At 36.4% G+C, this 18,561-nt stretch overlaps 1 protein-coding gene across 1 annotated transcript; it reads right to left on the bottom strand.

Annotated features, from left to right (window-relative positions):
• Positions 1-4,599: 4,599 nt before the first annotated feature.
• LOC108345380 (translocase of chloroplast 159, chloroplastic) lies at positions 4,600-8,785 on the bottom strand. Its single transcript, XM_017583980.2, has one exon. It carries the CDS (start codon positions 8,610-8,612, stop codon positions 4,863-4,865), a length of 3,750 nt encoding a protein of 1,249 aa, XP_017439469.2. The 5' UTR covers positions 8,613-8,785; the 3' UTR covers positions 4,600-4,862.
• Positions 8,786-18,561: the final 9,776 nt, after the last annotated feature.

Here is an 18,561-nt window from a genome sequence, read left to right as displayed (position 1 = left end):
AGAGGATTGGACGATCGAAAGAAAGCAGAGCAAAGAAGGACGACCGACCCTCAAACAAATTTAACCGAAACATTTTGGGTGGATTTGATGATCAAAAGAAAGCAGAGTAAGGAAGGACGATCGACCCTCGAACAAATTCAAGCGAAACACACAAAAATTTGCACTGTAACAGTGAGCCAAATACTAAATGATTGCTTGGTAGACTCCATAACTTGGCCATGACATATGTACAAGAAACATGGCAACAAATAATTTACAAATGATTATCTTCAATAACTTTTCATGTTTTTATAAATTTTGGACAAATCCTTATAAAATAAAGGTTAAATCCCTTCGAAAGTCCCTGTTTATGTGGGTTTTTCGTAGTTAGATCATTGTTTTATCGGTTTCGTCAATTTAGTCCTTTATAATGAAAAATTGACTCAATTGGGCTCCTACCGTTAAATTGGCTTAACGGAGTTAATTTTTTGATGACTTGTGATATTGACGTGGAGAGTTTTTTAAACGTGGCATTGAGAGACCATTATACGTGACATTTGATAAAAGAAACATTTTAAAAATTGGGTTTCGAAAACTCCACCACCGTCGTGCACCTCGACCACCTCCACTGTCATCCCCAGCTTCCCCTTCCTCCCTTTCGTCGCTCCCTGCATCCTCACCGTGAACTGCTTCTTCCCCATCACCCTAAAGTTCTGCTTCTTCGCCACCGCCTCCAGCTTCGCCATCACTGACGACGTCGAGTGCTTCGATATGAACATCAACGGCGACCGCTTCCTCGTCTCGAACAGATTACTCAGATCATTGTAAGACGGACGAGCCGGCTTGGCCCCGACCAGTTCCCAGAATTGGTTGCTGCTACTGTTACCATCTTCATTGCCGCTAACGTTTCCACTGCCACTGACACTGACATCGTCCCCGTTGAAGTCGATGTGGGGGTGACAAACCAAGCGCATGACGGAGACCTCACGCTTTATCTGTTTCACCAGCTTATCCTTCCGAAGCTTCTATTTTTTTATGACCTTGATGGCCACACTGTCGTTTGTGCTGAGGTTTCTCCCGAGGTACACTTTGGCGAAGTTCCCCTACCCCAACAACTTCCCTATCTCGTACTTGTTGAACATGATGTTCCTGCTGCCATCCGTGCCATTAGATTGCGATCCATCTCGACGGCGGGGATTGTTGACCGAACCAGTTTTACCCTAACGTTGTCAATGGTTTTGGTTTCTACCTTCTCTAGGGGGGTTTGAATTGGAATTGGTGGAGGTGGGAGAGACCCAGATCGAAGGGCTTGACCCTTATAATGAAGAGGGTGTCAAATTGACACACCACGTTCTGGAGTAAAGATTTGGATTGGTTGAAAATCTTCATGGTTGCATGCGGGGGAGGGAAAGGAAAAAGGGTGGATTTGGGGTTCTTTACAATTAGAGATGGTGGCGTTTTAGAGGTTCCATGGAGATTCGAAAGTGTCACGTTTTGTGTCTAGCCTGATTTAGGGTGTATGGCTAATTTGGGGGGGCTTTCAGATTTGTGATCTTTTACAGGTTTCAAATGGCTTAATGGAGAAGAAAATAGATGATGATGATGGTGGTTCTGAGCTGCGATTGGGTTCTCTAATGATGGTTCTAGGTGGTGCTTGATTGTAATGGAAGATGATTTTTTTTAAAATTTTTTAATCAAAATGTTAAAATGTTTTTAAATTCCACGTAAAGCTATGTGAGTGCCATGTTTAAAAAACTATCCACGTCAATATCACAGGTCATAAAACATTTAATCCGTTAAGTCAATTTAACGGTAGGGACCCAATTGAGTCAATTTTTCATTATAATGAACTAAATTAGTGAAGCCGATAAGACGAAAATCTAACTGAAAAAAAATCCACATAAATAAAGACTTCCGAAAAGGTTTAACCTAAAATAAAACAAATTTCTTCAGCTAAAATTAATCTATAGACGAATTAAAGAGAACTAAAAGAATTGTACACTATTTTTATCTTATAGAAAAATTCATATATTTTCTTCTTCTGATGTCTTTATAGAGAATATATATATATATATATATATATATATATATATATATATATATATATATATATATATATATATATATATATATATATATATATATATATATATATATATATATTCTGTTGGTTAAATTTTGAGTCCTAACAAGTTGAGTTTACTACAACCTTTTTCTCCCTTCATTATCTATCTCTTTTTTTCGTTTTTTCCTTTCATAAATAAATAAAAAAGTACTTTTTTTTGTCTAAATTTAAATTAATTTATACACAAGGTTAAAAATCTGATTTGGGAGAAACTAATATAAGAGATAAGTTAATTTAACTTGTATGCGATTTTTTTTTCTCTCCTAGTGATGTCCATTCAAATAGACTTAGAATGACATGAACTTTATTTATACAGTTTTGTATGTAAGACAAAGTTTAAAATAAATTAATATTTATTCGAAAATAATAAAATTTAACAGAGTTAACTGTTTTTTCCCTATTACATTTTGGCAGCAAACATTAATTAATGGATTTGTGGTTGTAGGCCCATTTCATGTTAAAGGTCTAGTAATCGGGGAGATGAAGACAAAAGGATATTATTACGGGAAGAGATTTAATAACTTTAATAAGGATTAAAAAGAAGAATGATAAAGAAAAGGAGACGATAAAGAGATTTGAGTAAAGAATATAAAGGGAGAACAAAAGAGAACGACCAAGAAATGAAGTAAGTTTGTAACAATAATAAGTTAATATGTAGGCTAAAAAAGTACTTAATATTTTGGGTTTTTTAATATCCCTTTTAAGAAAATAAAATAAGATTATCAATTATCAATTTTTTTACTGAGTCGATTTTACCGGTTTGACATCAATTCTATCAGTTTGATACTAATCTTATGCACCTGCAATTTTATACCACAAGTCAATCTAAGAGCCATAGTATATAGAGACTCAAACTCTATAAATTAATTAAAGGAATGAATTCATGTTCTATTTAGAGTTTTTATAGTAAAGTGAAACCTTAAAACTAGACTTATATAATATAACTTTAGTCTACCTATTTATATCTTCATCTCATGCCTATGAAAGTAGCATTTTTAATCTTCATACTTTGTAACTTGTGCCATATAAATTTCTACTTATTAGCCTATTAATGGATGGGAACATAATTTAGATCTTCATACTTTGTAACTTGTGCCATATAAATTTCTACTTATTAGCCTATTAATGGATTGGAACATACTTTAGGAATAAGTTAGATCTTTCTAGTGAAATAGGTCTTATAAAAAAGCTCAACCATACTATAAAAAAGTCCACAAAAGTAATGGACTTTATTTATTTTTTAAATAAATCACACCTCTTTAACCAAAGTCTTTTTTAGTTTAAAGTATTTTTAACCTTATTCTTAAAACACTTACAAGATTACGGCAGTCTAAACAATATTTAAATGAATTCAACCAAGTATAACTTTCTTGATTTATTAATCAAGTTTTGACATTGTTCAGTACATGAGCGACATACTAATGCACATTTGTTGACTTACACCAACCACAACACTTCATATAAAAAAGAGTTTCTTTCTTCTACATCAATCTTTTCACACTACAAAATGACACATTCTCAGAGAAAGAGAACATAAGATACCATATAGGGGCGTAAAGTAAGTCTTATTATAATGGACATAAAAATATTAGTAAGGTTTGGCATTCGGTGTGTAATTCGGTGTGTAACCCTAGTGGCTGAAAGTTAGATAAAAGGGAAACAATGATCCATATCAACTAAATACAAATGCCTAACTTTTGTGAACTTTCCTTTACTCTCGTATCAAATTAAGATGACAACTCCTCATCATTCTTCCTCCAGAACATACTAATAATATACTTTAATGAATTAAATGAATACAGAAACCTCATTGCATTTCAGTCCATTTGCAGAACTTGGAAAGCTAAATATGCAAAATTAAATGTCAATAGACAAATATTGTTACTATCGTATAAAGATATAAGATTTTTCAAGTTTAATAACCATACGATCTTAGCATAAAAAATCAGTCAACTAATAAAGAAGTCTTCAGTATTATCACTTTTAGGATGATAATTGAAAAAGTCAACAAACTTTTCTTTCATCATGATTTATGATAGAATGATATTGTAAAACCACTGCAAAATATATTCTCTGAAAAAATTAATCATACACTAAGGGCATTTAAAAATGTTTGCAATGGCTATGGATAAAGAAGTTGACTATACCTGACTGTAGATCCTACTATGATCAGAACAACTTACATTTTACAGGCTCGTGATAAATGATAGTTGCTACAATATCATTTCTTTTCTTCGAGGAAGCATTACCAAGACATGATTTCTAATTCACATACAAAAACCTTCCCAGAACTGGAAGCAAATTATGTGTTGCCTATATAGAATGCAGCAACATGCTAGAGATTAGTCAACACAGAGGAAAAGAAATAAATAAAATGGAGTTGTAAACCACATTCCGGACCAGTCAAGCTAGGCCTAATAATCAATTAATACATTATTTCAAACAGGTGACAATTTACAACCAATAAATATTAGTTATAGCAACAAAGAAAGAGATTAACAAAAACAGCATAATCTGACATCAACATTATTCAAAATTTCAATAGATGCTAACAGAACAACTACGAATGATCAATTCCCTGTAGGTTCCATCTCAATTTCAGTACAATTTTCAGGCACATAAAACGCACTAATACAGTGGTCTAGACGAATCTAAAATAGCTTATTATTGAAGGCAGTCTCATGAAAAGAAGCAGAATGATATCATAAGCTCGTAATCTACTGTTCCTTAACTAATAACGCAAGCAAAAAGACGTAATCTAATAGATGGAATAATTCTCACTAGCCCCAGGCCAGAAGTTTTTGTAGATAGCCTTGGCAATAGGAAGTATAGCAACAAGGGCAATCTGAAGCTGGTCTGAGCTACTTGTTCTCACACTGATCTGTCCACTGAGCTTGTTGTTCAATCCAGCACGAACAGCCATCTTATAACTACGTCCAAGGGAAAATTGGGACTGAAGATTGGCCCCCAACGCTAGGTCTCCCCTCCACTTCACCAGAGAAAGGCTCAGTGAGGACTGGTCCTGGCCAATTGGAAAATCTGCCTCTCTGAGCCGCACTTCAAGATTGGCACCACAAGCAGAATCAGTTTGTGACTTCACAATCCCTGTGCTACCGACTAATACCAAGCGTTTTCCCACAGCAATCTGATCCTCAATTTTCAGCCCAGTAGACACGTTTTCGCCCAAAAATGTCACAGACACCCCACCAGAAGTTTTGTTTCTTTTGAAATTTTTGAATTTTGTCTCTCCTCGAACAATGTAAGCTAGCTGCTTTCCAATGTTTTGAATGTCAAAGCCTGCCATGGATGATCCATTCTCTCCAAGTTTTGCAGCAACAGAGGAATCCAGGTGGATGCTGAAGTCTTTCTTATCCTTTGTTATTTGAACAGTAACACCAGCTGGGAATTTGTTGATGATGGCTAGGCTATGCTCGATGTTTACACCGTCATAACCACAATCATGGTCCCAGCCATGGTTGTCTAAGACTGGCCTTGTCAGGAGCTGGGAAGTTGGCTCTAAGAAACGGTACCTGTAGGCTGGATTGTCACTGTCAAAGGATGGTGGCAAGGCCATATCCGGCAGTGGAACTGGCACTGCAGCTGGAGTTCCATTCTCTTGATCATCTTCTTCTGGGTAACCATAGTTGTCTACTTTAGCATTGCCTCTTTTCTTCATCTCTCTCATCCTCCTCAACTCCTCTCTCCATTGCTTTTTCTGTAGAAGTTTCACCCGATACTCGTACTCCTCCAAATATGCTTTCTGCTGTTCTTTAGTAAGCTTAGCAACCTGTGATTTCTTCATAGGCTTAAATGGTGGGAGCTGATCATACTCATCCTCATCTTCATCTAGATCAGAATCAGATAAGTCAGCCATTTCAGTATCAGAATCACCATTGTCAGCCCCACCCTGATCAGCAGGAAGTTTTGGGTAGGTACGTGACTGTAATAACCAAGATAACAAGTATGGAAGTGGTGGGGAGCGAGTTCGGAAACCAAATAGCCTCCGGTGGTCAAATGATTCTTGAGCTTTTGAAGCATTACCAGCTTCAGAGAGAATCTTCATTGAGAAGCATAAGAGCAACAAGAGAGGTCTCCAACTTTGACCATTAGGAAGCACCTTCTCACCATCTCTATTTTTGCGACAAGAAGGATGGTTTTCAACAAGAGAAACTGGATTCATTAAACTTGGATTCATGAGACGTATGTCCCCGACAGCTTGTCCAATGGTTTGTTGAACTATGTGAGATCTTTGAGCAACAAATACATCATAACTCAAAGGGGCACCTGAAGGCCCATCTGGAGGAGCAGAGGCAGCATGGGTCAGCGTGACTATAACATTTCGCCATATTGACGAACCCAGGACACTAGTAATTGATCTTAACATCGGCAGATCATTCATATCTCTAGTTTGCAGGTCCAGGCGATCCACATAGAGCACAATATCAGGGGGGGATTTTTTAGTCAATTTCTTCACCGCAGACAGGACTTTTGTATTGAAATTTTGTTCAAATGCAGAAGACTTGAGGCCCGGTGTGTCAAAAATCCTTATCTTCACTCCATCAACCACTCCAACAATTTCTGTAACAGCGGTAGTAGCAGGCCCACAAGAATTAATGGAGGTCCTTGTCTCACCGAAAATTGAATTTATTGTAGCACTCTTGCCCACACCTGCTTTCCCAAGAACAAGAATATTTACAGAAAAATCCAAATCATCTCTTCCCTCCGCTTCAAGCCGGGTAGCAGTCTCCTTTGCAGACTCAAGGCTAAACATTTGACCACTCTGCCTCCCTGCAACAAGTGTCATCCGGTACAGCACCTGTGCTGCTATTGATTCTTCTGTAGTAAAACCCAGCCTATGAACAAGTCTCAAGTATTTTACCCTAATCTCCTGCAATTTGTTCAGTTTCTTTTTCTCCTCTTCACTCAAATTGCTATCAGTGACGGCACTAGCTCTACTAATGGAAGGACTAAAAAGATTTGGACGAGTTGGCCTCATTGCAGGTTTACCTGACTGGAGAGATGAGCCCAAACCAGCAGGGCGCTCAACAGAGAATAGCCTTGATCCGTCTTGAGAGGTTATTGTGATACTGCCGCCATCTTGGTCTCCACCAGACGCCGCCTTCAAAAGAGCTGCCAATGTAGCAGTATCAAACAGCTCCTTCCCATCTCCCTCATCATCAGTCTCCTCTTCATCTGAGTCAGTAACAATCTGGCCATCAATTCCCTCGTCCCTCGAACTCCCACTGGCCCGTGATTGCTGCTGCAATTCCAAATCCTCCAAGAACTTATTGGCGGCAGCAGCACTGCTTCCATATACCACTTCTTCAACTTCTTCAACTTTCCCATCCGACAACGAACCATTAATCTCTCTTTCATCATCATGGCTATCAACATTCTCCACCTCCTCAACCTTCTCGCCAGAGCTCCCAATTTTCTCATCCGAAACCAAACCATCAATCTCCCTGTCACCATGATGACCACGCTCCACCTCATCGTCACCCTTCTCCTCTACATGGTTCTCAATCTCCCCTTCCACGTCACCCTCCTTCGTTACCTCATTTTGCTCAACAAACTCCGAACCTCCTCCTTCCTCACGAGGTACAACAATGTCACTCTTCAACCCATCTCCACTAACTCCATTTTCTCCAGGCTCATCATCCCCACCAATAACACCATCGGGGCCATCAACATTTTGAACAACACCATCCGGGCCATCAACATTTTGAACAACAGACTCATCACCCCCACCAACTATAACATCGCCATCATTATTATCATCATCATCACCAACCTTATCAATGGCATCAAAACCATTATCCAAACTCACTCTAGCCGCCTCATGCAAACCTTTAATCTGAGGCTCCTGAACATCCAGCTCATCAACAACCCCAGTCCCCAACAGACTACTCTCCACACCATCAACAAAATCCTTTTCAACAACACCACCCTCATCCTCACCCTTCTCGTCAACCACAGAATCCAAATGATTTGTCCCACCGTCATGAACTTCCTCCACCGCCTTCTCTTCCTCCTCTCTCTCATCCAATTCCACACCATCCCCCTCAAACCCTTTACCAGCATCCACTCCATTCTCAACAGCACCCTCTCTATCATCACCGCCAGAAGCCTCCACAAACACCTCGTTACTATCGCTAAAATCCCCGTCCTTCACAGCCTCCCCCGATTCCTCCCTCTCACCGCTATTCTGCCAAACGACACCGTCCGCATCACCCTCAGCAACGTCGTCCGCGTCCTCAACCGAACCATCGTCGTCCTCAGTGACCTTAGCAATGGGCCTGTGGGCCTCATGGAGAGGCCCATCAAGCTGAGGCTCCTCAACCGGCGCAGAAGTTTTAACAAGAACGGGCCTGGTGGACTCCGGCTCGAAATCCCCCTCCTCACCACTGACAAAGCCGTCGTTGTCGGAGTCTGATGCGGTGTCAAGAGACGGCGATTGGTCAGAAAGAAAAACAGAGGTTTGGGGAAAAGAAGACTCAGAAGAATCCATTGAAATTGAGAGAATGAGATGAATAAGAAAAGGATGAAGAAGAAGAAGAATAGAAAGAGATAAGGTTTTAGGATTGGGTTGAGGCGCAGCGAAAGGGTTTTAAGCTCTTCTCAGAACTCCTAAGCCACCGTTATATATTCATCTATCTTTCAATTCTATCTATCTATCACCAAATGTTACCCAATCAACAAACATATAACCAACCTTTTTCTTTTGCATAAGGATATTTATTTTGTTTTATTTATTTTTTATTTATTTTTTTATTTTATTTTATTATTTGTGGAGTATTCCAAACCGCAGTAATAGTTTGTCACCAAACGCTACTGCGCCACCCCCACTTTCCACTCTCTTCACTACACTTAATAATTTGTCACCATGTGATATTGATAATTGTTTATTCAAACTATTACTTAAAATAACTAATTAAAAAATTACGTTTTATAATCTTTAATTATTTCTCATTCCATTATTAATTAGGCTTAGTTCTATATTTAATCATTGTAATTTTAACGTAAAATTAAAATTTATATTTACACTAATTATTTGTGAAAGTTATGCTGAAAAAAATTAGTTGATTACCAAGTTAAAATAATAAATTATTTTAATTACTTCCTAAGTTTTTAATTAAACAGAAATTATAACTACATCGTAATTAAGTTTTTTCTCTATTCATCATAAATATTTATACACAAATAATTTCAAATTCAATTGTGTTAAAACTCATTAATGAAAATGTTATAGTCGGTCACCCCGACATGACACGTGTCATACAGTAACACGTGCACTTAAAGTTTTCATCTTTCGATTGATTTTACATGTATATTTTTATCCTTTAATTTGTGAGCGCTTAAAGAGTTAATTTTCTTTACAAACACAATTGCTTGTATGGGTAACATTGTTTATAAATTTTTACCAAAAAAAAAAACTAAATTTGTAGAATTAGGAGAGTAGAAAATATAATAAAAACTGTAAAAAATATCATAATTCATAATTAAACTCAAAGAATACAGTCTGTGATAAGTTCACATAAGAAAACAGAAAGCATAATCAAAACTACACATACTCTAATAACTGAAAAATAAAATACATTTTATAATTTTTATTTATATTTTTTTTACAGAAATACTTTATTCCTGCAACATTTTACTCTTGCATAACATTTTACTCTTACAAAGTCAATTAAAAATATCTGCAAAAAACTAATAAAATAAAAAAAATATAATTATATAATATTTAATATAATTATATAAATCCATAATTGAACTAATCAAATATATCCACCCAAAACTTAGATTTGACAACTTTACCATTTGAGTGAAATTTATTGAACAGTAGCTTAACGTATACTACATTAGATGACTCACAAAATTAAGATAAGTGGTCTTTTTAAGCCAATGCATTATAAGTGTTCTAACATATATTCACAAATATTTTATAATGATTTACGGTATATCAATTCATGTTGTAATTTAGTGTTTTTTTTCTTCACTTTTAGGTAGATATTTAATACAAATAATTAAAATTAATATGGAAAAGTTAACCTTTTTTAAATAGTATTATATTATATAGGTACAAATCGGAACACACTAATCGAGTCATATCAAATTGATCATTTAAGTCTGGGATGTAATTCGATGCTGATCAGATACGGTTAGTCATCCGATCAAGTTAAACAAGTTAATTATCAAGTTTAACAGAATTAGGTCGTAATTAGATTGACCTTAATCAAAGGTCCATGAAAAAAACCTATAAATACAAGTTAAATGTATGGTTGTTAGGACTTTTGCAACGCATTTATTATATCATTAATTATTAAATTGTTCGAATAATGAACTAACTTAAGAATCATAGTATCTTTAGCAGGTACTCCTAATCAACTGAAGCACTTGAGCAGTAAGGAAAAGAGTTAAGGAGTGGAGATTGCTTGGAGTGAACACTAAACCCTATATTCTCAAAACATTTTGGTGTCTACATGGGGTTGAGTAAAATATTTAAATTTTTAAGGTGTTTCGAGAAACCACTTTAAATAGAGGTTGTACAACATCACAAAATTCTTTAAAACCTATGTGATCAACCATTAACATTGAATACTCATGTAGAATTATCATCTTATGGAGTGCATATCTAACTATTTGTTGATTAAACACATAATTGCCAACAACTAAGGTTTCACCACCTTCTTTATTAGTTTTTAAAAATGATTGTTGGATGTCTCGTGTTGTTCGAAGCTTGCAACTCTTGAAATGGTTTCTTAAATGTGACGTACCTTGCCTTGCATCACCTAAAAGACTTTTGCAACAATAATTGAACATCACTTTCCATTTTCGATCTACCTTTTGTCTCTTAAAGTGATTCCAAACATCTGATAATAATCTTCTTGAGTTAATAGTAGGAGTTGAACTTTCAGTTTGATTTGAATCTACAGGAACATCATTTTGATTTGAATCTCCTACATTAGGTTCTACAAATTGTCCTCGTTCGCCATCATCAATAGAAGAAAATGTATCTTGGGTAAACATCCTAAAAATAAAATTGATCAGCATAAGTTACTCAGTTTTGTAACTTATTCTATTTTATAATGAAAAGAAAACATGCACAAATTAAAGGTTTTACATTTGACCTACTAGTAGATGTAGGGATTGATAATTCTAGGGAATATGACTCTGATCCTCTTGCAAAAGTAAGGGTGGTGCTTGTTGCAGCTTTAGAGCCAAAAGAATGAGGTGTTTATCAGGAACGCCTATTCAAAATACTATTGATGATTTGTATAACTACTTTGGATTCTTGAAGTATGATCCTTATGCTGCATATAAATCATTCTATAACACCATAAAGGTTCCTATAGCCTGGGATACCATTCAAGGTTATAAGAAACTTCAAGCAATTTTAAAGGCCATAATGCTACATGGTACAAAATGTGAATTTACTATATTTTGATTTCTCATGCACCAATTGATGATAGATTGTACATGATTACCTTTTTCCTAGTGGTATAAGTCTTCTCTCTCCTTGCTAAATTCTCATTAATCTCTGCTTAAGTCTAGTCGTTATTTCTATAATGTTAAGTCTAAGCATGTAGCACTTCAGGTTTGGTTTCTCATATTCATCTGATAAGGGAACTACTTAATCCTGCATCAAACATGTCAGGTTTGAAAAATGTCCATAAACATCACTATGGTAGATGAGCAAACTAATTATAATACCATTTCATTAGATGTCAAGAAAGGTAGTAAGCCCTTTTATAACATATTAAAACATTATCATAGTGGGTAGTTTTAGGATGACTGTAATTACACAGGACTATACAGGGATTTAATAGAAGACCATAACATAATAATAGATTTGCTAGTTATTTTAAGATTTTACAATTTCTTAAAAAATTTCAAATCTTTATGCAACTATGATAATTTATTGGCATAATGCTATTATGATGTAGCTACTACTAAAATTTTCTTTAACAAATATAAAATTGAACTCAAAAGTAAGTGTTGTATCAAATCAGATAAACAATACGTTATTGTAACTAGAAAAAATAAATAACACATTAAATAATAATAATTGAATAATTAACCTAAAAATAAAGAAATAAATAGCATTATAAGAAAATATGTCTGGTAACCTGAAACAATTTTCATCAACAATAAAAGCATAATTTGAAGATCAATAAGATAACAAAGATAACCTCATGTTTTTATAATTCGAGCATATGGTATTATGATTAGGAAGAAAGAACTAAAGCTAATGATAAAGAGAGACATATTAGATAATTGTAGGAAGTGATATTGCATTTGAATTTATCACCTGTTTCACACTCAAAATTGAATGAAAATAGCATGAGTAACAATGAGATTTTAGAATGTGATATTGAAAGAGTTACAAGCTTTTTACTTGAAATTTCCTCGTAAGCAGTATAAACTTTTGCATTTTTTTTACTACAAACACAACAAGATGCAGAGTTCATATACAATAGTTTATTACCAAATAATATTTTTCCCCAATTTTTAAAGGAAAATGAAACTTTCGAATAAGGGGTTTCGATTCTACCATGGATCTCATGAAAATGTTTTGGTAGACTTAGGTGTTATGCTGCTACACTCTCTTGTGAACAAAATCCATGAAAATTACTATAGTTCAAACACTATCCATGAAAGCCCACACCAACCTACCGAAACATCATCCGGGGAAGAAAACAATAAGAAAACAATTAAGGAAAACGAATAGAGGTAGTTGGAATAGAACTTAGAGTACCGTTCTTGGTCGACAAAATGCGCATCCGACATTCAACATCGATGGTGGTACAACTTGCGTTCTCTGGTTCGTAAATCCAACACCGATGGTGGCATAGAACGCGTTCTGGTTTGTAAATCCAACACAGTGTATGTCCTTTGGTTCATCAATTAGAGATAACACATTTGTTGCATAACTACAAAAAGAGACAAAACAATAAAAACTAATTTAAACCTAAGGATAAAAATGTAATATCACCTTTTTAGTGGGTAGCGGGTACCCATGGATACGGATAATATAATACTCGAACCCGACCCGTTAATGAACGAGTATTAAATTATCCCCTATCCGCGGTGTGGATACCAACTATCCGCAACGGGTTTTATCCACGAATACTTGTGGGCGCAAGTATTTTTGTCATCCTTAGACAAGATTGAGGAGTTTGTACGAGTTGGCCACCATAAATAGTTTGTCAAGAAGAAGGACAAGTCGAAGAGAAGTGTGCCTAAGCAGAGGAGTCTTACGCAAAGCCCCAAGCATGAACATAAAACAGAAAGCAGGAAAGAATCTTCCCGACGAAAAAGAAAAAGCAGAAGTCACAACAAAGATCTTCAGTTGAGAGGCTAGATCAACACGACCTTTAAAGGATTTATAAGAAGAGGATCCTCCACATCGGCCACAAACAACACATCAAAGCCCTTAAGTTGGTATATTCGGTAGTGCTTCGTTAAGGGAGACTTAATGTGAAGAAAGACAAATGATGCCAAGAAGTCGTCTTCGCAAAGGAAGTGTCAAACTGGGAGTGATCGTTCAAGATGACAAAAGACATGAAGAACGACGCCTATCAGCTCAAATACTTGAGCAACAAAGTTGTTCCTAACACCTGAAACGCATTCCACCTCAAATTTTATTTTAATTAACTCAAATGTAATTATCGAGCAACATGATTATCAATAAAGTGAGAAATTTCAAGTGTTGACTCTTCATCTATTTATTTTTACACCACAAAAATTCTAGTGGTCGGTTAAGAAAGAGTTCAGCAAAGTGAACCCATACTACACCTTTTAGCCCATCGGTCAAGGAAAAGTTTCACCTAAATCCCTACCAATGGAGCACTCAAACGGTTAAGGAGGATTTCTGAGCGAACCCTTATCGTTTAATAAGTGATCAATTAAGGAAGAGTTCTGAAAAGAAACCCTACCAAACCACTTATCATAAAAGTGGTTGAAGTTCGTTTGATGAACATACAAAATCGCACGTTAAAGACTAAGGAAAGGTTCACCAAAGTGAATCCCCACTGAACATTCATTCTTAAGTGGCCTAAAATTGACTTCGAAAATTTTCAAATAAATGTTAAGATGAAATGCTCTGTTAAGGACGAGTTTTGAAAAGAACCCCTATCGAACTTGACAAAGCGCATTAAGATAGAATGATAAATTGATATATAAAAAGACCAATCGAAAGGAAGGAAAACACACAAAAATGAATATGATTATAGAAAATAAGACTTTATATTACTTTGGTTAAAAAGTGAGAACTACAATATAACAAAGTCTATCCGGTAGCGAGCGATTTATAAAAAACCTATTTCTATTGATCGTATCAGATCGAACCTCAAAATGTTAATAAAAAATACAAGTTAAATTCAACACCTAAGAGAATGAGGATGTCTTTGGCAGCCTTTGTCCGGTCGGCGAGGTTGAGAGAGACTTCGTCTTTAGCTGCATCTTTGATTGCTACCTTGTCCACTATATCCTAAATGTCCATCAACTGGTCGTTGTAAAGGGCCATTTGAATGTCAAACCGATCCTCGTGAATGGGTATACCATAAAGGAAAGTCGCTTGATCCAAGTCCCTCTGGAAGCCAACCTTACATTAGACCATCACCTGCCACTTGAATTTTTCCAAGTGAGCAACCAAAGACTTGCTTATCCAAGTCCCCCAACTTCTTGCAATCGGCCTGCTGAACGAGGCGAAGGTCGTCATTCTTACGTTGGAGGCGTCATACCTTAACGGACAAACCTTTCTCTTTTTACGCTAAGACAACAATCCTAACGGCATACTCGTCCATCTTTTGCCTACATGGAACTTGGGCAACCTTCAGTTCGTCCACCTTGGCTGTTAGAACCTCGCTTTCTTGATGGGTAATGGCAAAGACTTTTATGGATCTTCGTCAGTTCTTTTTGGACCTTCACCAACTTCTTTTCCAATTGCACCACCTACAACCGATCGAATCCAGACGATACTCTTTGATATAATAAAGCCACATGGAGGCTCAACTCGTTTGTCGCGACTAGTGCCCTAACCTCAGACAACCCCTTAAAAAGATTATTCTCTTTGGAGCTCAAACGAAAGGAGACTTTGTCTCCCATCTTGAAGCCCATGCTAAAGACCCCTTAATAAGAAGGGTTAGACTCTCCTTACCTCAGCGAGTGTGCTTGAGGGAGCGGGGTGAGGAGGTTGATCGCTTGTCGTGTCTTCTCTTCCCTTTCCTCCTCATTTCCTTCTCTTAACCGATTAGAACTGCATGCACACGATGGTGATGAGAGTAACATTGGGAGCTTGCATATAAGAGACCTTTGTTGCATCGGTGAGGCTGATCGATACCCTCTCTCCTTCCACCCTAATCGAAGGGCCATTGCTAGTGGCAGTCTTCAAATTTCCTAGTCTTATTAGACGTTTGTCCATAACTTCTTGAAATAATTGAGATTGTGCGGGTTGATGTAGGCCATGATTTTTGTGACAGGAAAGAAAACTAAGCTAAATTGAAAACAAATCAAGAAAGAGATTGAACAAAGAAAGACAAGTTACCATAAAATGTCTTGACCGAGCTATCAGGAGTAAGAACATATAAGGAGTTCTCTGGTCAGTAGCTTATGGGGTAATTGCTCCAAGACCTCAACAACACGAACTCCTCATGGGTCATCATTGAAGTCTCCCAAGGGTCAATTTGCACAAGATTTCGAATCCAGTAAAAAGGGAACTTTGGTGATAACGACCTTGAAGAACCCATCCTTGAAACCTTTGCCGGAGGTTGCAAGAAACTGAAATAGGTTTTGGTCATTTTCACTTATTAACAACACTCACCTTTTTCGAATGTTCGGACGAGTGTGGTAGTGATGGAGGAATAAAGTAGGAGTTGGGTTGATACCTAACACCTGACACAAAACGTCGAACGCATGCATAACAGCCTAAACGTTTGGGTAGAGTTGCGTAGAAGTAATGTTCAACTCCTGTAAAACTCTAACTTGAAAATCATTGAATGATATGCACACACACAAGTGAATGAAGAAACATGAGTAGACAAAAAAGAAGTACAACTTTGAGGTACCATTGCCATGACATACCCGATCCTTCCCACGGTATACAAGAAGCCACACAGAGTCGTTTGTCACGTTGCCCTTTAAAATATGGGACTAACCAACAAACTCCACTAGATTGTCGCCCCACCTGAAGCGTATGGCATTTTCATGCACCTCATGTGCGACCCATGCATACCCCAAGACTTCAGGAAAGTTTCTCCATCCCCATCGGCAACAATGTCCACTTGGATTACTCCAGTAGTGTCGGTGTTTTCCTCCCCCGGAGCCTCCCTTTACGGACCTTGTTCCTTGACTGGTCCTTCATCTTTAGTTAGACCTTTATTAACAGGTTGAATTGGTGTCTTAACACTATTTACAAATGTCAGATTCCTCTCAAATGATCTTCAATCACTTCACGACGACCTGAGCGATTATGAAGACGTCGATATGTCATTGAAATACCCCTTGCCCTCTTTACAAAAGGAGCCTCCAGAAAAGATGTCGATGGCAGACATTTTATTATCTTGCACAGAAATATTTGATTGGCGAACAATGCAAAGATGAGGGTCAAAGCAAAAATGGTGAAAGTGACGGGACCACCTAACCCCTATACATAGAAATTATTGAGGACATGTGGCACTCTCATAACCATTATATTTGGAACCATTCTACTGAAAAAGGATGATACAACGCTTCACAGTTGGTATCAAACCTGACAGTACGTGCGACGAGACGACACGACTCTCCATTGCTAATAGTAAAGTCCCTAATCTAACAGCCATATTTTCAAAAGTTAAATCGAACGAATGCAATAATTAATGAGGCATCAGTGTGATTTGCAACGCAACATAACACTCCATCCCTAACTTTCATATCAACAAACCCTTTTCGATTGTTGGCTTAAGTCCAAGTTCAAAGGTTGGGGGTCTTATGTATTGTTTATATATCGATCAATATGCACCGACCAAGTCACACTAAACCAATCGTCCAAACTAGGATGCAGTCTATCAGTGCCAATCAGATCTAGTCAGTCATCCGATTAAGCTAAACAAGTTCGTAATCAAGTTTAATAGAATTGGGTCGTGATTAAGCTGACCCTAATTAGAAGCCCATAAAGAAATTTATAAATACAAGTCAAAAATATGGTTTTAAAAACTTTTTCAACACATGTATTACAACATTAATTGTTAAACTGTTCGGCTAACGAACTAATTTAAGCATCTGAGTATCTTTAGCAGGTACACTCGATCAACTAAAGCACACAAACAACAACAAAAAAGTTGAGGAGTGGAGATTACTTAAAATAAATACTCAACCCATACGCTTGAAACAATTTATAAATATTTAAAAAATAAAAATTAAATAAATTTATAATAGCTTCAAAATGAATTCATATGAAAAGTGATACCTAAAATAATTTCAATGTTTTTAACTTTAATGACGGTCTCATTATTATGATTTTTTTTTCATTTTTGTTTTATTATTTTGAACTTCTATAATTTGGTTATTTGTTTTAGAAAAATTAATATAAAAGTGATGACATAATGATTTCTTATTATTACATATGCATGTGATAACTTTGGTTGATGAGGTGAGATATCATTGTTTTTTAGAGTGATTTGTTCAACATTTCATTCAATGGAAAACTCATTTGTACATTTCATCACTTTCATTTTTTTTTTTCAATTTATACATAGTTAGAAAAAAAATTTAATCTCATAAATAACAAGATTTTTTTTTCTTTTTATCTTAAATCTTAAATTCTAAGTTAGCAAGGTAATGAATTTTAAAAAATTACTGAGAAGAAATATCTCAATAAATATATGGTTTAATTGCTTCCTTTGTCCCCAGTTTGGTTGAATTGTGTCAAATTCATCCTCATTTTTAAAAAAGTTTCATTGTCGTCCTCACGTGGTGTAAAAGTGTCAATTGAATTCAAACATTGAAAAAATTTGTGTCAATGTAGTCATCTCCGTTAAATACACACTAACGGTGTTAAGTGACTGATTATTTGGCACTAGAGAATTAAAACGTGGCAAAAGAGAGGTTTACGTGGATGCCCACAGTTCTCAACATGTGCAACACTTTCCTGGCCTTCTCCCTGGCGCTCTCTGTTCCCGTTTTTTCAACCTCCTTCAAAACCTCCACAACCCTCGCGTCCTTCGCCAACCCTTTGAACCTCAAGCTCCTATGACTCAGCGCAAACAGCGCTGCCACGCAATTCTCCCGAATCGCCTCTGAGTCCAACTCGTTCGTCCTCAACAGCCCCACCAGAAATGCAACATATAGAAAGCCAATAAACAATGATAATTGCGTGAAGCGCTAGAAACAAGAAGGAAAAGCTACTCATAGTAGAAATCATAAAATGGTACTGGAAAAAACCACCCCAACTTGAAATCACTAATGAGAGGCTAGCAGAT

The sequence above is a fragment of the Vigna angularis genome, chromosome 1, assembly GCF_016808095.1.
Source record: "Vigna angularis cultivar LongXiaoDou No.4 chromosome 1, ASM1680809v1, whole genome shotgun sequence".
Classification (NCBI taxonomy): Eukaryota; Viridiplantae; Streptophyta; class Magnoliopsida; order Fabales; family Fabaceae; genus Vigna; species Vigna angularis.
Note: the sequence above shows the minus strand (reverse complement) of the source record. Positions and strands in the feature narration are given on the sequence as shown.